Source organism: Epinephelus moara, chromosome 13 (assembly GCF_006386435.1).
Source record: "Epinephelus moara isolate mb chromosome 13, YSFRI_EMoa_1.0, whole genome shotgun sequence".
NCBI lineage: Eukaryota > Metazoa > Chordata > Actinopteri > Perciformes > Serranidae > Epinephelus > Epinephelus moara.
In genome coordinates, this window is record NC_065518.1 from 31,003,790 (window position 1) to 31,030,560 (window position 26,771).

The 26,771-nt window shown below is 39.4% G+C and overlaps 3 protein-coding genes across 5 annotated transcripts; 2 read left to right on the forward strand and 1 right to left on the reverse strand.

Annotated features, from left to right (window-relative positions):
• Positions 1-548: 548 nt before the first annotated feature.
• Positions 549-7,338, forward strand: LOC126399332 (uncharacterized). The gene is made up of 5 exons (XM_050059178.1): positions 549-777; positions 2,055-2,161; positions 3,959-4,051; positions 4,163-4,324; positions 6,749-7,338. The coding sequence occupies exons 1-5, from the start codon at positions 741-743 to the stop codon at positions 6,959-6,961; spliced, it is 612 nt and encodes a 203-aa protein (XP_049915135.1). The 5' UTR covers positions 549-740; the 3' UTR covers positions 6,962-7,338.
• A 4,844-nt stretch (positions 7,339-12,182) lies between these two features.
• mrpl27 (mitochondrial ribosomal protein L27) lies at positions 12,183-14,925 on the reverse strand. The gene is made up of 4 exons (XM_050059181.1): positions 14,837-14,925; positions 14,276-14,404; positions 12,985-13,052; positions 12,183-12,898 (listed from the first exon to the last, which is right to left on the reverse strand). Exons 1-4 carry the CDS (start codon positions 14,886-14,888, stop codon positions 12,692-12,694), a joined length of 456 nt encoding a protein of 151 aa, XP_049915138.1. The 5' UTR covers positions 14,889-14,925; the 3' UTR covers positions 12,183-12,691.
• A 924-nt stretch (positions 14,926-15,849) lies between these two features.
• Positions 15,850-25,849, forward strand: eme1 (essential meiotic structure-specific endonuclease 1). Of its 3 annotated transcripts, none has more exons than XM_050059166.1 (9): positions 15,850-15,950; positions 16,943-17,637; positions 17,808-17,935; positions 18,190-18,279; positions 20,208-20,329; positions 21,092-21,230; positions 22,628-22,743; positions 22,830-23,019; positions 25,291-25,848. In XM_050059166.1, exons 2-9 carry the CDS (start codon positions 17,118-17,120, stop codon positions 25,465-25,467), a joined length of 1,482 nt encoding a protein of 493 aa, XP_049915123.1. In that variant the 5' UTR covers positions 15,850-15,950; positions 16,943-17,117; the 3' UTR covers positions 25,468-25,848. The 3 variants fall into 3 exon arrangements, with proteins under 3 accessions (XP_049915123.1, XP_049915121.1, XP_049915122.1); XM_050059164.1 differs by having other exon boundaries at positions 15,875-15,950; positions 16,909-17,637; XM_050059165.1 differs by having other exon boundaries at positions 15,943-16,042; positions 16,909-17,637; positions 25,291-25,849.
• Positions 25,850-26,771: the final 922 nt, after the last annotated feature.

Genomic DNA, 26,771 nt, shown 5'->3' on the forward strand with positions numbered 1-26,771 from the left:
AACTTACTGTGTTTACCTGCATGAACTTCATAGTAAAATTCCGAATTTGGTTAAATATCACAATAAAATATGTATATATCAATAAAATGTCTTTCAAAACAATGTTTAATGGTCTCCAGACATAATCTCATCATTTCGAACTGGTTTTCTCACCTTATATATAATGTTATATATATATATATAAAAAAAAATGTTGCTGTCAATAAAGCAATGTGTTCATCAGTGTTAGACATGCAAACATATGATCATTTTGAGAAATATTATGCATTAAACATGTCTTACAAATGAGTTAAAATGAAGTTTATTAAATAATAATAATAAATAAATAAATAATATAGCGGAAAAAAGAACACAGTAAAAATTGTATTGTATGTAGTAGTGATTTTTGGTAATTTGTTGTACTGTAATATTAAGAAAAAGCCTATTAGATCAGTTCTGCGCGCGTCGCCATTAACTTCCACTAGAGTCTGCACAAGAGTCAGCTTTGCTCTGGCTTTGCTTTTTCTCAGGAAAGATGTCAGTTTAGGGTGAGTTATTAATGCCGGTAACACTTTCTGTCCTGCCTTGGTGTTAATATTTACCCGCTGGTTAATCTCGGGGGATCTGGTGTCTGACTTTGTACCGTGCGCAGGACAACTTTCCAAAACGTTGAGAGGTGTGTTTGAAAGCTGTGGCAATGTTTGTAGAGACAAGTTAAAAGTTTCATGTCTTTTTAATCTTCACCAAGAGCGATTCCTGCGATGGCTCCAGAGCTGCTGACTGTCCTAGTGGCTTCAGGTGAGACCAACACTTTCTACACTATCTGACACATGTTTTAGTGGTTCATGGCCACAATCAGTTGTATAGCTTACACTTTTGTTTTTTACCATTACATTACATCAGTCATAACACGGGGTAAATGTAATTTCTGTTTGTGCAATATTACAATGTAAACCTGATCAGGGCAGGGTGATATGGAGAAAATCAAATATCAAGATATATTTTTTTATTACCAAATGCCTTCATATGGATATCGCCACGATATGGTGGGGTTGACTGTTGGTGCTTTTAAATATTTTGAGATTCTTGATAAATAATCATTAATAATGTAGACATAATGAGTGAGCAGGTAGAGGCGAGAAAGTGTTGTAGTCTGGTAAATTCAGAAAATGACATCACTTTACTGTAATGCAGCCATTATAACCAGGAAGAGACAACATCTAAGACGATATTTAGTCTCATATCACGATATTAATGTAATATCCATAAATTGCCCAGCCCTAGCAACAAAGTAATCTGACACAACATAAATGTGTCACATGATGGGACATTTCTGCCAGCAAAACTTTTTAATCATTTACATGAAGTAAACTGTGATTTTTGAACATAATTTTGTCATATTAACTTTGAAAATGCAGCTTATATGACACAAAAGGTATCAGGTTACTGGATCTTTATATGATGCGTAACTACCTACTAATTTTACCCACAAACACCAAATACTGTATTGAATATAATCAAATTTTAAAGACAACACATTTACACATTTTCAGTGACAAATTTGCCAGTGGGGTTAACCCAAAACATTCTGTTACATTGACATAATATAAAATAATAAGCAAGTTAAAGTTAAAGGATTTTATTTCTGTCCCATCAGTGCATGAGTGTTTTTCTTGGCCTTTCATGGAAATACAGAAAATTGTAGCTTTAGAGATATCACAGTGCATTATATAGTATGGTTGGAATGTTATTATTAGTATTATATCAAATTAATTTTGTATTGATGAAAACTTATACAAACAGATCTCTCTGAATGACCAATAAACCTTTCATCAAAACTCACAGATTCTTAAACACCAATGAGGAAACATTTGTTTTGTACAGAATTTCATGAAAGACATTTACAAATGGCAGAGCTTACTGCATGTACGTGGGCATCAGGTAAACTTTACTGCCATTTGGTGTTCAGAGAGTGAGATACATGCAGGGGGGCATATTGCCCATTCTCCTTACTTACCTTTAGTGTAGAGTCCACGTGCAGCCTTACTGTATGCTGTTTCTCTCCCCGGCCTCAGGGTCCTGTGTGGCATTTTGTTTGGTGATCCTGATGCTGGTGGTGGCCCTGTACAGAAAAGATCCTCTGTGCTGCATATTCAGACCCTCCACAACAGAGCACTACACAGTAAGAACAACTCTCTACTACAGAAAGACTTCAATCACATTAACTGTTCAGTAAGAATTTACAGAATCGACCTCTTCATACCAGATTCTATTTGACTGTCTTTAGGCAGTGGTGTACAGTTGTAGCTTCCACAAATGTAATACTTTATGACTCCCCACTCAGAGAAATAATCTTTCCATCCTCATTTGCTCCCTTGATACACTCTCTATAGTATTTTTTTCTACTGTTTTTAGAAATTGAGTTTTAACACAACATTTAGTATACACAAGTTTATGTGGGCAGTGTACAAAAATAGCAGTAGAAAATCAATAAACCATCAACAACCACAAAAAAGTAGAATAGTCCCAGAGACATGGCCTGATTCACCTGTTAAGGCATACATATGCTGTTGGGACCCTCCCGCCCCACATCAACCACCCTTTATGTACTAGAATATGGATGTCCGACCCGAGCTGGTTACAGTTCAAAAAGAGTTAAAGGCGATGATGACTCAATGCCAATAGTATGACTCAGAGTTTATTAATCAGAACTGCTGATGAAAGTGTGTGTGTGTGTTTGTGTGTGTGTGTGTGTGCCTATTGACAGTCGGTAACAACAGCAACAACAATAGGGTTACAGCGACAAACTGAGTGCCTCAGCAACATTGCATTAGTTGCGTTTTGCTCAGGTTAGGTTTGGACATGAAACAGAATGCGTGTTGGGCTCGGGTCGGGCTCGCCTACTCCTGACACTGGCTTGTGACGGGTTCTGACAGAAATACGCAGTCCGAGCCGCCCTCTAGTATGATCCAACCTGTGCTACTATGCTGGAGTAATAACAGGTTTCTGTGTGTCAGTTAGTTTATAGTAATTTGATTAAACACACAACTTTATTTAGGAATATGACCATGCAACACTAGCATACAGTATGATAATAGCTACTATTAATACTAATAAGAAAACTATATTAACTAAAATAATAATAATAATTTGCAGGGATCAAATTATTCCAGTCCCCTGCAGGTTCTGTGGCCCCTAAGGGTCTTGAGCACCTGGGCAGAAATTGCCATATTCCTTATGATAAAAAGTCAAGAATCTAGGAGGCCTGCATCATTAGTGTCTCTGAGCATTACAGAGTAAGGATGAGAAGGAAAAAGCGAACCAGAGTGTGAGAAGTGAGTGTCACTGGAGGGCTTTTTGTGTGCACAGCTCCCTGTTCCTTTTCCTCTGTGCTCCTGCCAGCTCGTGTGTCAGTTCTGTCTGGACACAGCTTCACTGTGGCATTCAAGCACATGTTAGTAGCAGCATGCATGGCAGATTAAAGATCAGCAGCTGATGCCAGACTACAACCACACTGCCACAGAGAGAAATAGCAAGAACCCTCCTTAATACCCACCCAGCCAGAAGGTCAGAGGTCACGGTCGACTACACAACACCACCCCCGGGGCTGACAGGGATTCTTATCAAAGGGCTCCTCAGTGGGGTGCATATTTACCAATGTAGAGCCTCTTCCTGTGTCGTCCACTGGTTCACATACCTCTAGTATTATCTAGCCATACAGAAAGATACAGTTTTGTTTTAATGGATTTTTAGATATTCATGTCAGAGGTTTCTGCCTCAGTGGTAGTTAATGGAGTAAAATGAATTGGTTACACAAATGACCACCTTCAAAAAGTACCCTCTGAGTGAAATATCACGACCACCATTGCTGTAGATGTTGACATGGGACACAGACACCAATTATACTATGTAGAGTAACTTAACTGAAACTATTAACTCTGTAAAATGAAAACTAATCTCTGATGATCTTTCTTCCCAGGATGATCCTCCTCATTACCACAGCAGGCACTCTTTGATTGGCATCACTAATGAGCACAGCGCTGCCATGAACCAGGGAGCTATTGGAGCACAGGTAGAAAGTGTGACTTTATAACTAATGAGAACTGCAAAGATTTGAAAAGTATCCAGCTCATCTGCCAGAAGTTTCATATCAGATTTTTTTTCTGCATGTGTGTGTATGCAGCTTCCCAGAAGACTGTTTATAATAGGGAAGCCAAATGACTACCACCTGAATGGGGCTCTGCCGAGGCTGCCTTCCTATGAGAGCGTTCGTAAGAAGGACCGGCAGAGACATATCCACAGTATGATCTCACAACGCTTTGGCCTTAGTGGCTGCCATGATGAGGTGAGCACAGTGAGCATATAATATTACTATAACTACTACTATAATTTGTTAGCCTACATTAAATGGGAAAATGAGGCAATTATCATCTTCAAATTGGCAAAGAGGGGGCACCCAAAAGCAATTATACTTTGGCACCCAACTGGCTAGCAACGGCCCAAGGTGAGCAGACAGAGAGCTACAAAATCTGTTCTGTCCTGTCAGAGGCCTCAGGTACTTTCCCTTACAAACTTTGATTGCACTTCACCTTGACATGAAAAAGGTTTTAAATAAGCATTCAATATTTTGGGAAATACACCTATATATTCACTTTCTTTCCAAAAGTGACACAAGAAGATTGATGCCACTATCATTTCTGTGGGGCAAGTATGAAACCAGGAGTTAGGAGGTGATCAGCTAGCCTAGTTCTCTTCAGAGTTCAAAATTATGTGTCTCCTGCTCACCAATTAACACCTTCTATCTCATTTGTTAAATCTGTATCACCTCAGTAATATGAAAAAGAGACTTTGTCATTTCCATGGAGAACATCCTAACAGTTTATTCTTCCACTCAGGACTTCTGTGCAACACATCCAGCTGTAGCATGGGTTACTAGGTATGGTTAGTCAACACAGATTGTAGACAGTGGTGCTCCCAGAAATTTTTCATAGGTGTGGCCAGATGGGGCCACTGAACATCTTGGGGTGGCACACCAAAACCAACAGCCGTAACTGAATTTCAGGAATTCGATTTTCCCTCTTATGAATACAGGCCGGTTAAAAACTATGTCAATATGGAGAATTAATGAATCACATTCTGATATACTTTGGTTACAGTTAACACTAGTCTACTAATTATCTGATGTACACAGAATAATACCGCTACAGTCAACACTTTGAGTTCTTCAGCAATCCTGTTTTAATGTGTTATTATATTGGACAATTCATTGTTCTTCAAAAAGGCTAGTTGTCCTTTTCCTCGAAAAGACAAATATATAGCTTTGATTTGAAGGAGTGTGTTGATTGTAAGGAAACAACATTTAGTGGGAACAAGCCTTTTTTATGCTCAAACTTTTTATTGCTTTTTCAGTATTGGAACACAGTACATTACAAATGAACAAACAATATTCAAAGTTAAAAGAAAAAAGAGTTATAAGGAAAAAAGAAAAGGGCGGGCACATTCTTCTTGGCAGTGTGTAACACTGGTGTCCTAAAACATTTATCACACATCATATTGTCACACATGTTCATACGCTTAGCATAAACAATTATATAATGCACAAAGAGCAAGCATAAGAACCACAGATATCAACTGACACATTAATCATCTTTACTGATCATCTCCAGATAGGGACCTAAAATGTTTCTGAAAACCTTTAAACTATTATTAACTTTGTGAATTCTTAAAAGCTGATTTTCTCTTTTGACTTTCAATGTCTCAGCACTATCTTGTTCCCCGTGATGAGAGCTAGTGTTACCCATGAACATATCTTTGAAGACATACTTTTGTGGCCTCCACTGGCAAGATGCCCTGTATACATAATGCTGGACCCTCAATGAGATCTGTTTCCAGTATATTGTTAATACATTTGACAAGAGCTAACCAGAAGTCATGCGCCATTTCACATTCATAAAGGGAACAAGTCTTCTTAAGTTTAGGGGAACCTTGTAAGTACCCATAGAACCCATTTTCATTCAGATATCTTGAGGCGAGAGTTCAAGGGACCCCTCTGGAAATGGCCATGCTAGTTGTTCCCTTGCCAAAACTTGCCCTAAAGGAGGTTTACTTAGCCCCCTTCCTGACAAGCTATGCTGACATGGATGGTACCAATGGATGCCTTAGGTAGTCTGTGCACACCAGAGCCCCTCAAAGACAATAATGTTGGCCTCCAATTATTTTCACCAGGCTTGTTGCCATTTTTGTTCTCACTTATCTGTCTCAAATTTTCAAGGATGTGGCTTGGTAGCTAGCAAGCTATGTAGGAAGGTAATGTCCACATTCTTAATGCTGCCTAGAGAGCTCACATAATAGTTTTTTTTCCAGCTGGCAAAAACATCCATCAGTTAGCACAACACCAGATATTTCAATTGCTGAACAAATTGGAGGTGTTGGCATGATTTAGATGACATTGGCTAACAGTTCCCATAATGATACAAATAGCATATTTTTGTAAGATACTCTTCCCCAGTTTGTAACACAGCCTTTCCTTTATAAATTTTTAGTCTCCAGCTGAAGCTGTGATAACCCTGATGTCACCATGATTGTTTTCTCAGTTATTTGAAAGCTCCTCCAGAGCCACAGAAGTTAATATACAATCTTTTTGTACAGGCTGAATCGTACTGCCCATGTCTGTGAACTTATTTCAAATGTCTTCAACTGCATAGTTCCATTTACCTACATCTTTACATTTATTACAATACAGTATTTTCTTTGTCACATTCTGTTCCAGCCTCCACCAACGTATGAAGAGACCCTTCGCCAGTCCCTTGACATTTTACCTGTGAATCTGCACTCCCTGGATGTTCACCTGTCAATGCACCCCCAAGATCACTCCTCAAACCTCACTGAAGACACACACAACCCCATTCAACCACCCACACCGCCACAGGGACCAACTTCCTCCCGATGCCCAGCACATAGCTCCACGTTTCTGTCAATCTGAAAGTCTGCTGTCAAGCCACAGCATGAGGAAAGGGGCTACTTTTGTTCGAGCCAAGCGAGTGACGCCATGAGACACAAGAGAAGAGTTTCTGGAAGAGCTGTTGATAGATCTCTGTGATCCTTCTTAGAGGTATTCTCATGATAATGACTCTGGCTATACACTCCACAAGGGTGACAATGACACAGCTCTGCTTTGTCCATTCAATTCCTGGCAGGTTTTACATTGTGTTTTTCCAAGAATGGCATAATGGGAGGATGGATTTAAAGGCTTGACAAATGTGATTCCTTAGAGACAATCAGGTTATTTTTGTTCTGAAGACTTTTATTCCACATGTTTGAATTCAACAGATTTTATATTAATTAAATCCTTAATGGTCAGTGCCTCCATCAGTCTTTCACTACTCAGTCTTTTCAGAAACCTCTGAAACAACATTTAGATCATCATATGATACCGTGGCTTTCCACCAACACCCAGTATGATCTCACCCTTTTAGGATTAATAATTCACTGCATTGATAGAATTGTGAGGAAAACAAATTGATTAGCTGTTAAATATAGTCACAGAAAGAACCCTAATAGAGAAAGTGGCACTTTTTGGTTCTGTTCTAATTAAGAAAACCTCAATTCCATCGACATTTGTAATAACGCAAGCAACTAAAAATTCAGCTTTAAAAATAGCCTTACTCAACAGTACGTCATAAGGTAACAATATTGTTATTATGGGAATATTGTGGGTATCCAGTAGTGTTTGGTCAATATTCCTTACTTTAGAGGCCTTTAACAAGCCCCAGTTTTGTGAGCTCAGACATTTCTGTAAACAGCAGGACAGAGAGGAGCATGAAAACATGTGAGACAGCAAAGATGACAGCTAAAAGGACATGGACAAAACCAACTTGTGATGACATGAGTGCTCGTACAGCCATTCCTGTAAATTTTCATAAGAGCTGAAGTTTTTTCGTAAATTTAAAGTCATTTTTGACTAACTTTGTTAGCTCACATTTCTGTATTTAACAATAAGTGCGATGGATGGATGCCGATTTGTCTTAAAATGTGGACCGTAAACCCTAGGACCATGCCTGTCTATAGTCGAGCTGCTTCATCTCAGCAAGTGAGATACACACTAGCAGCTCAGTGATGCTATAGGCTACTTAGAGACAATGATGCTTTGAGCGAAGTGCTAACATAAGCATGCTAACATGCTCAAAGTGCCTTAACATGCTGATGTTTAGCAGGTAATGTTTACCATGTTCAACACCCTAATTTAGCATGTTAGCATGCTAACATTAGCTTATTAGCACTAAACACAAAGTACACCTGAGGATTATGAAAATGGCATTTGGTCAAAAACCAAAATACTGAACCAATTAAAATTTTGACCTGATGATGAAACTGAATAAAAAGTCATCAGAGTGATTACAGTTTGTCTTGTTGGAGACACAAATGTCTGAAACAAATTAAATGGCAATCAGTCAAATAGTTATTTAGACATTTCACTTAAAGGTCAATTTGCAGGTGGCGCTAGAGGAAAAGTCAGGGGATCATTAAAATCCGTGGGATTCATCATCTGGGAACCATGAATATCTGTACAGGGTTTTGTGCCAATTCATCAAGTAGATTTTAAGATATTTTACTGGACAGGTGAAAATGTTGACCTGCTGATGGCACCAGAAAATAAGTCAGGGAAACAACTTAAACATTAGGATTCATCCAAAGAGCACCGTGAATATCTGTACCAAATTTCATGGTAATGCATCCAATAGTAGTTGACTCATTTAACTAAAAGCTACAACTATTAACCTGTTGGTAATGCTTGAGAAAAAGTCAAGGGATCACTAAAGTCAATGGGCTTCATCCTCTGAGAATCATAAATGCGTGTACAATGTTTCATGCTGATCAGTCCAATAGTTGTTGTGATGTTTAAGTGGTGGACCAATAGACTAACTGACAGACAAGCTGACATTTCCAACAGTAGAAACCAAAAATAATGTCATTGGGTGTTGATATTTGGATGATTTTAGGTTGTCAGGTGACCAAATTCCAACGTCAGGACAAAGTCTAATGTCATCGTCAATTTGACGTGGAAAACTGAAGACATATGACATTGATATTTTGTTTGTTTTAAGTTGTGTTATTAAGTAACCAAATCCCAGCGTCTTTCAAATGTTGCACACCAGTGTCATCTTGATGTATAATAACAACATTTGGTTGTAAGGTATGGGAATCAAAACCCAAAGTCTGCAAAACATCATAATGTGAATGTCCCCACAACGTGACATTTAAACATTGTTAGACACTCAAAATATTGTCAACCTGATTTTCATTCTAACCTAACTTTTATGTCTGTCCAGTGTAAGGGTTCAGCATCTTTCCGATGTCATATTGACGTCTGATGCCAGGTTAGCCTAAGAAACTTGGTTTCACTCTGGTAGAAGTTTCTTTGGCAAGACCAAGCATTGCTTAAACAGTGACAGTGTTTGGCCTGCACTCATCATCAGTGACTGTTACTCACAGTTTGAGAGGTAAAGTACGACAGCACAGTTACTATTTAACCCAGATCAAACACTAACCACAGAAAACACAAACCAACCATAACCAGGAAGCATCTGGGAGAACTAGACTACACTTTGCTGCTTGTGGATCCACTGATGACCTGCACCAATACTTGCCTGGACTGAGAACCAAAAATGCAGATCTCGCACAATTGTCAGTGGCTATTCAGTAACTTCATGACTCATTTTTTCTTTCTAAAGAGGAAAAACACAAACAGTGTAACAGATACCAAAGAATCAAATTGCTCACACTTGGTTACTTGATGCTGGTTTATGGAAGTGTTCCTCAGTTTATCCTCGGTATATTATCCAATCAGACTGTGGAGTGCACAGCAACCCACAAACAGTGATGTGCCCTCCACCATCTGAGACATAGAATGCCATGTTTGCAAACTCCTCACATCCATCATTCGTTCTGCTTCATGACAGCGTTTCAACTCCCATATAGTTTACTAAGCCTTACCCACACTCCCCCTGCATACCACAAGCCTCTGAAATACAGTTCCCATTTATCTCCTAATTCCTGTTCAAAGCTCGTTCAAAGAGATGCTGATAAGCTCGTACCATTCACAACAAATTTTACACAGGGATTGTTGAAGGACACTGGCAATCATCAAAGGACTCCTTTTATCCAAGTGACGGAGTAATCATAAACCTTAGGAAGTATAATTCTTAAAAGGAAACTACGGCCATTTTCAAAATCCATACATGTTGTTCCTATGGACAAAGACAGTCCAACAATATTATTAAACATGAAAAACTCTCTCTGCTATCCAAACACTAGAGTTAAATTTGCAATGTCATCAAGTATAAAGTCTGGAGCTGCTCCATGGACAATTAATTGGGAAAGACTTTATAGATGACAATGAGAGCAGCCAGGGGAATGTTCTGAATATATGGGTACATTTTCTGTTTTACAACTGTGAACACTACAATAGAATAAAGCTCATTTGGGTATAAAGAAGACAACAAGCAAAATCAGGCTCCTATTCATCGTCTAGGGAGCAGCTCCAGATTTTATATTTAGAGATACCTCTCAGGTTTCTTTAAGAGTGAATCTCACGATCACAAATATTGATTGAACTTTCCTAGGCCATGGAAATAACATAATAGAATTCTTAATTTGGGTGGTGTTCTCTTATAAGATTGCTTCTTTTTTTCTGTAACTTTAAATTATTAAGAAATAGGCCTGGAATGTCAATATGTGGATTCTAACACTAGTAAGTCAAACTGAGGAGCATATTAAGTACTGGAGGAGTGATTGTACGACATCCTGTGGTCAGTTTCGGTATTACACCTTTCCAACAATTTGTTTCCACATAGCACATAAACTTGGTTTGAGGTCTTAATTAGTTCTCTGTAACATTAAAAGTGTCTAAATCAATATGCAACAATCAATGTTAAAGTAAAGATGAATATTCATAAATGATAAATCAATATTTTAACACTCATAAAGGGGACAGAATCATCAGCATTTCTAATGCTGCACTGACTAAAATAAGAAATGAGACTACAACTAACAATTACATCATTGTTGATCAATCTGACATTTTTGTCTTAATAAAATCATTAATTCTTTGGTGTATAAAATGTCAATCCAAAGCCCAAGATGGTTTCCTAAAATGTCTTGTTTTGTCCACAACCCAAAGACATTCAATTTACTGTCAGAGAATTAAGAAAGTGAAATCAAAAGATATAGACATTTAAGCTAGTATCAGAGAATTTGACTTTTTATCATGCTTAGACCAATTACTTGATTATTAAATTAGTTGGTGATTAATTTCGTAGTTAATCTAACATCCTCTCGCTGATTTTAAATGTGTGCACAACTCTGCAGTGTTGAGTGTATCTGATTCATCTTCTGTCAGTAATTTAACATGATTGATCGTGACATGTGCGGGGTGTTTTTATGTGTCATGGCTGATGGGCAGCTTTCATGTGTGGTTTTGTACTCTGTAATTATTGTGTGCAGACTTGGAAGTCAGATAAACGAGTCTAAACAACCAGCTACTGCAGTGCACCTCCAAAACGCTCTGTCAGTTCAGCAGCTTCCCTCTCATCATTTCTGCTTTGCATGAAAACTGAGCTCAGACAAACCAACAAATACAGTAACATGTCATGTGAAATAACATATGGACCCCATTGCCTATGGTAAAAAGTAAAAAAAAAAGGAGAAGAGAAGATTTCTGGCATTTTTTAGGAATATGTCACCTACAAACTGACCATTTGTATATCAATTACTCACCCTGTGTTACGCTGAATATGTGAAGAAAATTTTGTTTTTCTCAAATGCCTCCGCAGTGACTGAAGAATTCGTAAATGGAGAAAATGTTTGATGAATTGAAGTAAAAGGGAAGTACTGAGCAATACAACTGGATAAATGACTTGGATTATACTGCACAAGTTATGAGAGTTTGTAAACAGATGTTTTTAATATAGTGTTGCTGTTAATGCGGACCCCTTTATTTCAATTCATTAACAATGTTCTCTGTTTTTAGATACTTTGCTTACCACGGAGAAAAAAAAAAGTTTCTTCGCAAATTCAACATAACATGGTGTGAATAGCTGATAAACCAATCATTATTTTGACTGTGAAGTGTTCCTTTAAGCAGCCACTGATGTTTAAGTACTAACACATAATAATTTACTTGACATAAAACCAGAGTCATTAAAGACTTTCACATATAAAACTTTAATTCAGTAAATACAGTACATGTTCTATTACAGCGATGACACCTCAGTTTTAAGGTATCCTTACTTCTTGGTGGACATGAAGCATCTCAGTGAACAAAAGCTGTAATGATTGACACCAGCCCATGGTTATGCACCAGTATCACAGACTGTATTGGGATGATCTTATTATTAAATACAGGAAAAAAACAAAAAGTCAACAATGTGTTGAATTGTTGACTTTTTGTAAATAAACTGGAAATCCACGGGTGACAGAACTGAACTCCTATTTAATAGGTGCGAAAGAGTGTCAAATAATCATGGAACTCTGAGACAGGGAACCAAGGAGAGGCCAACAGTCTGCAGGTTTACACTGACTCCTCTCTGTTCTCTGGCTGATGGTCTGCTGCTTACTTAGTTCTCCAGAAATCAGTCAAAACAAATCCTTGCTGATCCCACAACGTGCAAGAATACCTGGGAAACAATGACGTCCCAGCCCAGTCCAGTCAGTGTTAGACCATGTCTATCAGTTTAAACTTGCCCTCCTGTTTGAGGGGCACGATGTTGATGAAGGTCTTGTAGAGCACGGCTCCTTCTGGCAGCTTGGTGATGACCCGGATGACCTCGGGGTCGCGTGGTGGTGGGATATAGACTTCCTTGGTGAACCTGACGTAGCCGTCCTCCAAAGCAAAGAGCGTCTTGTTGGTTCCCATCCCCACCTGTGGGACAGGGATGGAGGAGATGAGAATGTGCAAATCTGCACTACATCACATCAACATTCTCTGATACAGAAAGTGTAACTCACATGTGCTCCTGGGTGATACCTCATCAGCCTCTGTGTCGCAAGGATGTTACCCGCATGGACAAAGTTACCTTGTGACAAAATGAAAAGAGATGTTAGATCATCTAAGCTCCATTATTAACACTCATTATTACCAATGTTGTGTCGACTACCCTTCTGGTAATTTTCTTTAAGGTTTTAACAGTGTTTTGCAAACAACCCTGATTCCAAAAAAGTTTGAACGCTGTGTAAAACCTAAATAATAAATGAACACATTTGCAAATCTTCTTCAACCTATATTCAATTAAATACAGCCAAGATATTCAATGTCCAAATTGTATTGTTGTTTTTTTTTTGTGATTATACACTCATTCTGAGTTTGCTGCCTACAACATGTTTTTAAAAAGTGGGAACTGAGGACACTGATTGTTGAAGTTTTGAAAGGGAAATTCTTTTCTATTCTTGTTTGATATATGACTTCAGTTACTCAACAGTCAAAGTTCTCCATTGTCCTTCATAATGCACTACACATTTTCAATGTGAGCCAACTCTGGACTGCAGGCAGGCCAGTCTAGTACACATGCAAAATGTGTCTCATTATCTTGCTGGCCTAAGCACGGACGTGTCTGAAAGAGACATTGTTTGGGTGGATATGAATTATTCCTCTAGTTTGTCATTGGTTTCTATTCACTTTCTCATGGTATGGAAAACTAACTTGCACAGACTTGATCCTCATCATTGTGAGGATCTTTGAACTTGTTTTATATATGATAACTGTATAGGATCCTCCTTTACATCAATGGGGACATGCTGAATGGCAAAAGCACCTCTCTGTATAATTTAATACAGTTCAACAGTGACGCCAACAACCTTAGAAATGAGTTGAATCTACTGCTCTGTGAAACTGTTTAAATAAAAACTAAAAATTAGCATCATCATGAAGGAGGACTTGTTGCAGGACTCTTGTATATTTGAGGTGTTTCTAATAAACTGGCAACCCAATGTACATTAATTGTTAGTTTGAGTTTTTCTTTGTTCATAATAAGAAAAATATATAAATTGCTAGCCTTCTCCTTTAACATGTGGAGCACTGTGTCTAATTTGACCCAGTGCTGTGTATGAGCTCTTCTCTTCACTGTGTTACTATCCATTTTTGACACAAAAGGAGATACTGAGATATCAAAAGCTGCTATACTTTAAAACCAAGAGATTACATTTTTTTGACCAGTACTCAGCTATCACTTTGACATGAACTTGAGGGTGTGGAATAATAATTGTAGCACTCATAGGCGGTGTTAAATAATCATGTTATTACCGTCCTGTTTCTTGAAGCCGTATCTCCGGCCAGGGCTCTTTCCTCCGAGGTTCTTAACGCTGCCACCAGATTTCTTAGATGCAAATCTCACAGAGTCCAGCAGGGAGGTCTGGCCAGGTACCAACAGACCTGAAACGAGCAGCAGCACAAAGAAATTCATGTCAACTCACTGACACCCCCAGTCTAATCATTTTATTGGCATAAATAAAGCACCAAAGTAAGTGAATATGTCTCAAATTGACCATGCGACAATTATTATGCACGGACGTCTTCAGTCGTTCGCTGATAAGCGTAGTATCATTACAAAAGACGTAATTTGTGAATTACAAAATAAGTATTGTTATGTTTACACTGCATCGAGTCTATGACATTCAGTGCTAATATACACATTGAAATGCTAGCACCGCTAGCTAAGTTAGCATGTCACACATTTAAAGCGTTGTGAACTGCTAACAAAACGCACGGAGCAACTGGGAATAAATACGCATATTTCTCGCGTTCTCACGAGCAATTTGTGCGAGGAAATTATAAAATATTCATTTAAATAACGTTACTTGATACCTGCTCTGGTCTTGAGCAGCAAGGACGCCAGCGCTGCCATCTTGAATGACATCGCTTGCGTCAATTGCGTCACATCCGGATTTTCTTTGCTGCATTCAATTTCCCCAGGAAAGATGCCGGACCGTAACAGCAGGCTGAAAATAGAGTTTATACGTTGTTACCAAAGTGTAGCTAAATGGCATCAAAACTAACGCTTACGTCAGCATAATTAAGAAAATACTACAAACAATAAGTCCCTCTAATAAAATATTCTGGTCTGTTGATTTTAATGCGAGGAAGTATCATGCTTTTTGTAAATCTGCAGCTTAAATGTAACCTTATGATAAATGGCATATGCAGGAGTCTTATTTAAAATTGTAAATTTGATTTATACTAAGGTAAGGTACTCTCAATGTCCTAATATGATACTGATGGAAAATGTGTGTTTTGTAAATAAAATCGAAACTATTTGTCACTTATTTTATGAATGCCTATGGAGGATATAAATGTGTTTTGGATAGATTTCGATTTTTTTTAAGACGTTGAGTGGTTCAATTATTTATTTAGAAAAAAGGATTATACTGATAGCGAAAAAAAACCCTGTTCATCTTGAACCTCTTTGTTTTCTATGAAAAATTTCACATTCACAAATTCAAATGGACTAATACGATGCCATACATACAACAACTGAAAATAGAAATCAGACACTATTACATGGACCAAAGAACAGTGAAGCAAAGAAAACAAAAGACATTTGTAAACCCTTAAATAATTTCCTTAAAGTTTGTTTAAATGACACCCCTAAGTATATAGTTTTTTGTCTTGTCCTTTGATTAGTTTTCTAGTCAAATTTTATAATTATCTTTATTTTAAGATGATTGATTGTATGGTTTGAACACGATACAACAACAACAACAACAACAACAACAACAACAACAACTACACAATAAATGCCTCGAGATTCAATTTAGTAACATTACTTTTAGTGTTTTTAAAACCAAACTCAAATTTGTTAACAGACTTCCGGTGGGAAACGGAAGTACAGGGTCGTTCCACAAACTTGAACGCAGCATTACCTTGCAGCCCGGGGCGGGGAAATCAAGTTGAAGTGAGAAACGAAGACAGAACTTAAAAAGTAAGTGAAAGCAGGGGTCCTTATTTTAGCATCTTACTTCTTCATTATCCCACGTCTGTATGCATTATGTCGTAGAAACGTGAAGAAACTCCGTGAGTAACGTAAAGCCACTTCCAGCTAACTTAACGTTTGCGCAGCGTCTCTTTTTACTCGAGTTAACGCCAACTTCGCTGCTTAACGTTAGCTCATGTTTTGTATGTCTGGGTAAATTGGGCTTAGCTTACTTTGGTATTTCGCCTTTTTTTAAAGGAACATTAATGCTGTGCCAAACTCCATTTTAAAAAACAGTCTCTTTCTTGTCGGCAAGTTTAGTCAATGTCGGCACAACGTATAAAATATTCACGTTACTTCAAGCGATTTCTGTTATTGGTCGTCCTTATTCTCTGACACCAAAACACACAGCAGTGGACGGCGACAGTTTGTCTGTTTTGATTATAAAATACAGAATTTTGCCTAAATAAGTAATGTTTGGTTTGCTATCTTTACGCCGAATTTAGAAGAATACCGATACTTTCTGTGTATTTTAGGTTATGATCTGGCAGACAGTATATCGCTTGTTAAGACACTACGTAAACCAAATTTAACAGATTTGTGAACGAAGCTTGGTGGGGTGTCTGTTCCCAGAAGAAAAGGCACTTCTGGGGCTAAGAATAACCTGGTCCTTGATGATCCTCATAGTTGTAGGTTTCGGGAGGAATGCAGGGGACACATTCCTGTCAATATTTAGAGCATGTACATTTTCATCCCTTAGTTGTTTAAATTAAGGATATTTTCACTTTAGAGGGATGCAGAAAAGGCACAAATTGGTGCATAATGCAGTAATTTATGTGTTTAGTGCTCCAGATTTCATATCGGAGGACCATTGAGACCCCGATTCATATGTGTCACCCCCAGTGTGTCACAAAACCTAAGCCCCTGATGATCCTATAGTAATTCTTGTGTCATATCTCATATACAGTAATTTTTTCTTGGACATGACTTAACATGGGCAGCTACAGTGACTCCACCAGTGACCTAGATGAGGAGCTGCCTGTGTTTGACTTCCTCCAGCCGAGTCAAAACCTCAGCCGAGCCACCCAGAGGTACCCAGAGAACTTAGTCGACCTGGATGGCTCCGATGCAGAAGAGCCAGCCATCTTCTCCCCAGTGAAGGGCAGTGCTGATGTAATGATGATCAGCAGCGATTCTGATGACAATGCACCTTATGTCCCCCTGGCACAGAGACTCAAACAGAGACAAGACAATGTGATTAGTGCCTCCTCCACTGTCGCTAATGAGAAAGATGCTGAGCAGTATTCGCCATCCAATCTGGCCGGCTCACAGCTCTCTTGCCAGAATGGGTTTTCAGAGTCGGAGCGGCCTCTCAGCGTCCATCAGGTGAGAACAGTGAGCCGTGGGGTCTCAGATGTTCCAGATGAGATGGCGACTCTCCCTCAGCAATGGCTCCCTCCCACTGACACCTCTCCTGCCAAGAGGAAACCAGCCAAGCGAACGGCGGAGGAGATCCAGGCCTCCAGGGAGGAGGCTTTGAGGAGGAGGCAGGCCAGGGAGGCACAGCAGAGGGGCAAGGAGGTGCTCAGGCAGGAACAAGAGAGACAGAGAGCAGAGAAAAAAGCTCTGGCAGAGGCTGCCAAGGCCTTGAGGCCAGAGGAGTGTATCAAGCACATGGTGGTGGCTGTGGACCCAGGTACTGAGAAAACATTAAATAATACTCAGCATTCTGCTCAAGTGGATAACAAAATCACTCTGAAGTCAGTTGTGCTCTGTGGCTGTCTTATGTGTCTACTGTGTTATTGTTTTATGCTTTGAAGGCATTATTCAAGCAAGGTTTGTTGTTGACATGATTTGTGTTTGCAGCTCTCTTACAGCTGGAAGGAGGCGGGACTCTCTTGGCGTCGGTGCAGGCTCTGGGCTGTAGCTGTGCCATAGAGAAACAACCCCTCCCACGCAGTGTCAGCTGGATGAGGAGAGCTCCCTGTGCACAGGTGATAACACACATACACACACACCTTATTTTTCCACTGCTGTGTTCTCTTCAAGGTGAAGCATGAATATATACTTGTCAAATTTCTTGTGACACCTTGCTCTAATTGCCTTAAACAAATGAGACCAGTGTTGAGAATGAGAAGCAGATTTACAAGCACTCATTCAGTAATAATACCACTACACAATAGTATTGAAATATTTAGTAATGAGTGGTGGAGTACTAATTTCCTCTCTGTTTCCCGTGTGTCTCCAGCCAGATGATGGTCAGTGTGTACCAGAGGCCCATGTTGTGATGCACATGACAGTTGACGACTTCATCACTCTGATCCACGGCTACATTCAGGTTGGTGAAGCAGCTGCTGCGCTGCTGCTTGACACACTTTAACTACAACATGTACAGAGCGACTTTAAAATGAGCCCAGATGAAACTTTAATGAGCCTAATGGGAAAATGTGGTCATTCTAATAAACTACAACAGAATAGAGCCATGAGAATAAAGCTGAAGTAAGAACAGAACAGATGGAGGATGTAAGACAACAGAATTTGACATCTGAATATAGTAGAGATATGTTAATGTTAATTAAAATATGAACAACAAATATACGTGTACAAATAACTAGAAAGAATTCAATTCACTTTAATGAGCATATATCGAAGCAGAAGGTATTTGTTTTTAGTAAAATTTGAAACAACATTGTTCTGTCAACATCATCACACGTTAGCAATATTAAATAGCTATAAACAAATGGCCAGAATAAACACTATAAATCACCTTCAAACCACAACATAACATATCTACTACATTTACAATTACTGAGTGCAGTCAGCGCAGAGGGCAGTGGAAGATCTTAACCTAGTTTAGAGCCAATATTGCAGTCGGGGAAAAAAAGCTGTTTCTGAAATTGTTTGTCTTAGTGGGCAATGATTTATAGCATCTCCCACATAGTAACAGCTACAAGCAGCAGTATCAGTGAGTGGGATCAGAGGTGATTTGGTCTACAGAGCACAAACATGATAAATAAATGCTGAGACAAAGGAATAATGATTGAGATGAGCTAGAGATTTATGTGATATAGAAGTACATCAAAACGAATAAAAGACAAGGCTAATGTTATATCACACTCTTAGAAATGAAGGTGCTAACTACAACCATATAGGGTTCTTTGGCTTGTCCCCACAGGAGAACCTTTTTTCAGGGTTCCTGCAGATCGGCCTTAATTGGTATTAAGAGCAATCTATCAAAAAGCTTAAAAATGCTAAGATATGGGATGTAGGATTTAATGAATCTTTTTTTTTTGACAATACAATGCAATGTAAAATCTTTAAATGATATATATTTATTTTTAGAATAATTTCCCCATTGTTTCTTGCAATAATGTCACTACATCAGGACAGCGGAACCAACAACTCTCACATTTTATTTCTTGCCAGCATGCTTAGAGTAGAGACAGATGTTCCACTGTCTGCTGCCTAATTGTCACGGCACCCTGAAAGAGAAGGGGAACTTCAGTTTCAATGAAAACTTGGCACAATGGGAATTGAGGCAGAGTGAGAAATGTTTTAATGGAACCTGTAGTCTTACAAAGAACCCTTGAAAGACCCTTTCTTCAAAAAGGGTTCTGGATGAAAAGGGTTCTCATTAGAACTCTTGGGGTGCATTCGGCAATACTCCTAGTGCAAGAGCGCACTCTGGCACAAACTAGACCGTTCGTAAATTCGGAGCGCTGTTGGAATGTGTCGTTTTGTTATTAAGAACACTGCACTCTTGGAGTGGCAGAGCGTTCTCTGGGCACTGTGGCTGGGAGATGGAGCAGCAGAGTGCCAGGTGGAATGAATGTGTGACTAACTTAACTGTTTGTTAATAATGTAGAAAGAAGAACCCTCTCTTTAAAAAAAAAAAAAAGGTTCTTCAGAAGTGAATTTTTGTGGGTAGAACCTTAGCCCTTCAGGAATAACCTGTTTGGAACCCTAATTTCTAAGAGTGTATCATTTTCTCATTGTCAACTAATCCCACAAAAAGTCCAAAAACAGCAACACTGTCTGCAAGTCTATAGAAACACCTCACAAGAATATAGTTTCATTTTTAAAAAGCCTCCATAATATTCTAAAACAGCCGGTAGTAACAAAATGTAGCTTTTATCAAACGTTACTCAAACAGGAGGAAATAGTGCATTTGTTTGGGACTGTTTTCAGTGGCAGATTAATCCATGTTTGTTGTTGTAGTAATTATTTACAGCAGCTGGGTGGTATGTGTGGATGTATTTAATGCAGGAGGAGAGGCATGGCAGGTCTGGCACCAGTCCGACTCTGACGTCCTGGGTGCAGGAGCAGCAGAGGCGTCACCCCACTAAGATCCTCAGTCTGGTGGTCATCGAGCTGGAGAAATACTTCAGGTAGGGAAGGACAGCATCAGTTCTGATTAATTGTTTCGTCTATAAAATGTCAGAAGGTGACATCTTTATAGTTCCTGTTTTGCCCGACCAACAGTCTGAATGTCAAACAGTTTCCAGGGATATAAAACAGACAAAAGCAGCAGATCCCCACAGGAGAGCCAGGAAGTAGAGATAATAAATAATTAATCACTTGTGAAAATGGCGGATAGATTTTCTGTTCATCTATAGTCGACCAATCATTTCAGCAATAATTTATGTAGGCAAATGTGAGGTGGCAGTAGCCTAGAGACAGCTGGTTCCAGTTTGGCCAACAGAGACAACATAGGAGAGGGTAAAAGACAGGTCATAGGTGTCCAACGTCTAAGAAACTACCGCTGATGCACCTTTGAGCGAAGCACTGAATCACTTCACGGCTGCAGTCAGTGTCTGACAGTAGAAGAGGACTGATTGATTTGGTGGAGATGGCAGAGGATCCAGTGTGAATGTGTACAACAGTGTGAACTATAGCACTCGATAAAATATTAAAAAACAAGGAATGGCACTCAGATACGTTGTAAACCCACCTAAACACCGCTGCTGCTGCTGCTGCTGCTGCTGCTGCTGCTGCTGCATGTGGAAACATGTCAGCTATCACTGTCAGCAGAGTGTGCCACAACTCAGCCGGGAACAGTGAGAACGAAATATGTGTGAAGAGGGGAAATGGGGCACAGGGAGCTGCCCAGACTGGAGGGAGTCCTTACATTTATGACTTTTTGTCCTCAGATCCCAGAAGTCACAAAGCCAGAAGCGATTTCGAGAGGCAGTTGCGGGTGAGGAACGAGGAGGAGGACAAGTGAAGAAGAGAAGGAGGAATGGTGGAGCTGAGGTTCTTCCTGAGGTTTCCCGGGTTGAATTAGAGGAGGTAGGTTGGTTAGTAGAGGGAAGTACATAAGCATTTTTTATAATCTAAAACAGACTTTGTGAAATTATTCGCAGTGAAACTGATTCCCATTAATTTATCCATTGCCGATGATGTCATTTTTATGCCCTATGCCGGCGATAGCTGTGGCCGGACGCAATATGTTTTTGGGTTGTCCTACTGTCCACCCCATCCTTGTGAATATGATATCTCAACAACGCCTCAAGGGAATTCCTTAAAATTTGGCACAAACATCCACTTGGACTCAACGATGACCTGATTAGAATTTGGTGGTCAAAGGTCACTGTGACTTTGTTTGTCTCATTCTTCTGAGTGTCATATCTCAAGAACACCTGGAGGGAATTTCTTCAAATTTGGCACAAACATCCACTTGGACTTAAGAATGAACTGATTAGAATTTGGTGGCCAAAGGTCAAGGTCTGTCACCTCACAAGACAGCTGGTGCCTAATACGTCACAAGTGGTGATACGATTAAGATTTCTGAAAGGAGCAGGTTCTAGTGTGCTGACCTGCTTTTGTATTTTTGCATGCTGTTGCTAGCTCATTAACTTATGCTGTGCATCAAATCGCGTACTTCTGTTCTTACACTTACTATTTTGAGTGCATAAGTGCGTTCACACTGAGAAGTATGGAACAATGCAGTGCACTATGAGTACCCGGATGGCGCACTCAAAACGGTCAAAAAGTTGGAACTATGGACACTTCTCGCCGTCAGTGGTCACCATTTTGGCTACGTTGCGGAAGGGGAGGGACCACTTTTCAAACTGGAAATAGTGGCGGAGGACTGTGTGACCATGAATGTCGATGCATTGTACAAATACATGTTTTTTGCACTAAGCACCACTATACTGTTGTCGGGTATAAGCCAGCAGTATGTTTGTTGGGTTAATTTAGCAGTCTGTAATGATTTGGTACCACGAACGATAACGCGAATGCTAATGCTAGTTTGCTAACTAGCTAATTTGCAGTCGTCATTTCCGCTGAGTGCACAATGGCCGTGTTTGGTTTGAGACAACACTACCCTGTCGAAATTTGCGCACTACGCCAATGAGTACATAGTGCACACAGTATACTACATAGAAGTATACTAACGGAAGTATGTGATTTGAGACACACCATTAGTCTTAGCTCTGTGTGGCAAAAAGTTGCAGATTGATTAGTGGGTGATTGAAATTAGTTGAAAGAAGAGGAAATGTATTTTGTATTTTTTTTGGTATATATTCTTAAATAGGTGCACAAAATGTCTGGGGATGTGATCTGTCATCTGGACTCAAAAGGGTATTTGTCTAAGGGGGTAAATAAAGCATTAATTAAAGTTATGTTAAGGGATTTTGTCTTTGTAGTAATTCACATTGTTCTTCCCTCCATTATCCCATCAGGCAGTGGTGCATCTCCAGCTTCACACAGGCGTCTCTGTCCACTTCTTGTCAACCTGGAAGGACTTCTCCGACCATATCACCATGACAACCAAAGCGGTTGCAGAAGCCCCTTTTAAGTGAGTGATCCTAGTTTTAGCTTCGGTCTAGCTCTCTTTCTGTCAGATCAAACAGTCATCTCCCATGTTCCTGTGTGTGTTTTCAGGCGAGAGCGAGAGAAGACAGGCTTCTCGTTCCACCTGGAGAGCGAGTGGGCGGGGGGGCAGCGGGTGGATAAAGCTGGGAAGGGACTGCTGCAGGTGTGGAAGAGACAGATCCAGCAGTTTAACAGAGTCAGTCCAGACATGGCCTCAGCCATCCTGGCAGCGTATCCCTCCCCACAGCTGCTCAGGAAGGTACACTCACTGCTGACACTCTCCTCATGGCAGCACAATTAACTACCTTTGTATCTCTCACATTTTTACCCCAGGGTACGTTATAACAAGATTGTTTTTTTTGTGACATATTTCCTCATTATAGCACCGTACTATATTATAACATTTAACAAGAAGCTTTTCTTGTAATAACAGCACACCACTTTCATCTGGTTGAATTGCAAAACTATCATGAAACTTTCTTGATCAACAAATCTTTTAAGTGTATTGATGTCTGTGTTGGTGTACAGCAATAATGAGCAAAACATCCAGTCAGTGCCTAAAGACAAACTATATGGGCCAGAAGACAAGTTGACACTGACTGATATGAATCATTTGATTAAGACTCAGTTCATGCCCAGGATGAAGCACATCCATGTCCTGTGTCCCTGACGCATTAAAATCTTAAAAGATGCAGTAAACTCACTACTGAAGCGTCCAGGGCACGTACTGTTATTTTTTCTGATAATGCTACATTATGAACAACAAATCCTTGCTGCAATCATAGAAACAGTGGTGTCACCTGATGTTACTTATTTTGAAAGTTTTCTCATGTCACAGAAACCACTAGCGGTGAAACTTGTGTTTTGTATGTCATTATCATACTGTCAGTGATGTGTTGTTTTTGTTCCGGTGCTCTGCACAGATCTGACACCTGCCCACCTGCTAGCCTGCTCTCATCCCCAGCTCTCTGAAGCTTGGTGCGCTGCTGTTGCCTGGTAAAAGGCAGCAGTGTCTGAGGCAAAGGGTTGTTATTTTTAGGGTGTTTTCACATATAGTCCTTTTTAAACAAACTGAACTCAGTCCTCTTAATGCACAGGTTAAGTGAACCACACCGCAGACTTGAAGCCAGCCAATGTTGATGTTGTGGCTGTGTAATGTTCTTCCACACGCCACTGAGGCTCCTGTTTGTTAAATGAAAAATTGTTAAATTGCCAATATGTCTTGTTTCCTCAGACTTCAATCATCCAATCCACCAAACACCAAACAAGAGTCAACAGCAAAAAAAAAAAGAAGCTGTTTGGCATTGGCAGAGAAGATTTGGCAATTTTTTCATGGGCACAACCCACATACTCAGCTCTGCTGCTCATCCCACAAAAGGGAAATAAACAGGCTTTCCAGCGGTATAAGATTTACTGCTAAGAAGCATTGTTACAACAAAGAAATAACCAAACACAAATTTCCTTACTTTTTTGCTTAGTTTATATTTCAATAGGCTCCTAATAAACAGTCCAGATCCAAAAATAGAAAATCTACTTGTGGCAGCAGATGTTTTAATCATTTCGGGCCACCACAAATTAATGAATGTGTGGGGAAACCCTGGGTACTGTGCATCCTGGTTCACTGAAATAGCTTACTGGGACACTTAATGGCACTGAGTTATCATTAATTTATAAATTTCACGTTTGATTTTCCTAATATGACAAGTCAAAATGTCTGCTGTGAAAACAGTCCATGACTAGAAAATTATTATATAAATATCTTGTTATATTGTGAAAATAATCTTGTGAGAATTGGCTCATTTTCTTGTCATGATGATAATAAATTGAGCAGATTGTTTTTGTCATGGCAAAAGCAATATGCTGCCTTTTTGTTTCAAGGCTGACTTTAACCTTTGACAGATTCAAAATTATCTGTCACCGAGTTGGCATATGAGCAAGATTACAGCCTTAATGTGGGTTCTGACGAATTTTCACCTCTTTTTTTATTGTTTGTGATTATTTGACCCAAACAGCTAATACATATATTCAGTAGACTGTGCAAATGTTAGCTGTAGGTCGCTATCAGTCTATGCAGCGACTGTGTATATGTTCAGACTGCTGCTTTCCTTCTTATTTCTGTAAGTTCGTGTATTTCAGTCAGACGGTGTCGGGACACGCATACATTTTCCTGAATTCCTTTATTATTAGTCTTTGACCTTCCTTTAATGCTTTTCTTCCCTTCCCTGCTTTTCTGTTGATTATATGTTTCTTTCATTACTGCTGCATTTTAAAAAGCAGCGTCTATGCCAGTGCAGCCTCCTTCTTACTACAAATGCATCTTATAGATAACACCCAATTTTTTTGCCTCAGGATGTTAATTAAGTGCAGCCTACAAGAAAATGACTCTTTTATGTCAGTTTAAATACCAAGGCAACACATCTAGGTGGCAACATTTTCAGTCGTATTCAAAGACACACGTCTGCAAACATATTAGAATATTGTAACTTTTTTTCTTTTTGTTAATACTAAAAATTTTCCTGTCTTTCCGCAGGCTTACAATCAATGTAAGAGCGACCGTGAGAAGATCTCCCTGCTGTCTGACCTTCTGATCCGCAGAGGAGAAGGCGTCACCTCTACGACTCGCCGCGTCGGCCCGGAGCTTTCCAAACGCCTCTTCCTCCTAATGAACTGTTGCGATCCTGAGCAGTCTCTGGACTCCACTGTCTGATCTTTGAAATTGGACTCCTATAATTTTTGGACTGTGGCAGTTTCTCTTTAACACAGAATTTCATAGTAGATGGAGGTCTGTTTTTATTGCATTTCAATTTATATTTAATCATGAATATTAAAGTTTTATAAAGAAAAAAAGCATTTTTTAAGTTTGCTATCCTTAAGTAATAGTTTCTGAGAAATGTCATACACATTGATTTAAGGGAAATTCTCAGAGTTTTCAATGTGGGTCTGTTTCTCAAATTGTGGTCATTCTGACAGGTTCATGCTAACTTTACACTCACTATCTCTACGACAGAGACTCCAGCAAAACATTGTATATCACTGGACATCATATAAATAAATAAACCTCAGTTTGACATGAGAGATGGTGTGAAATTTTTGCACTGTCCCATTACTGTCACCAAAAGTTGACCTTTGACCTTTTGTGTATAAAATGTCATCACTTCATCATTATATCCTTTCAGACATTTGTGTGAAATGAATTCTTGAGTTATGGGAGGTGAGGTCACAGTGACCTTGACCTTTGACCTTCAACCACCAAATTCTAATCAGTTTATTGTTGAGTCCAAGAGGGCGTTCATGCCAAATTTGAAGAAATTCTCTCAGGGTGTTCTTGAGATAAAATGATCACGAAAATGGGACAGACAAGATCATGGTGACCTTGACCTTTGACCACCAAAATCTAATTAGTTCACCGTTGAGACCAAGTGAAATTTGTGCCACATTTGAAGACATTTCCCTAAAAGTGTTTTTGAGATATAACAGAACTAATCAGTTCATCATTTAATTTTCTGCCGAATTTGAAAAACAAAAAAAAGAATCCCTGAAGGCATTCTTGGGATATCAAATTCTCAAGAGTGGGACAGACGAGAAAGAAAACCCTAATGCCTCCGGTTATGGCTATCGCTGGTGCAGAGGCATAAAAAATATCCAGTGATTTACAGACGTCTTTTTCACAATGTAAGTCTCGGGGGAAAATTGTTTTTGGGCGCAGTGGCATCACATGACAGACCTGGAAGTTGTAATTACACAGTATGTCCAATTGGCTTCAGCCTGGTGCTGTTGCTGTTGCTGGGGACTTGCTATTGTAGTAGCTATAGTGGAGCAGATTGCTTAAACGATCTTTCCACTTGGTGCTTGCATCACCAAGTGAAAGATTCTGATGTAATATTGACTTAATCTGCCCCACTACTAGCTTCACACCATGACTCAGCCTCAGTTATGAGAATAGGACCCAAGAGGAAAACTACAGGACTTTTCTTTTAAGTGACCAGTTTAAAAAAAAAAAAAAGTTGAAAG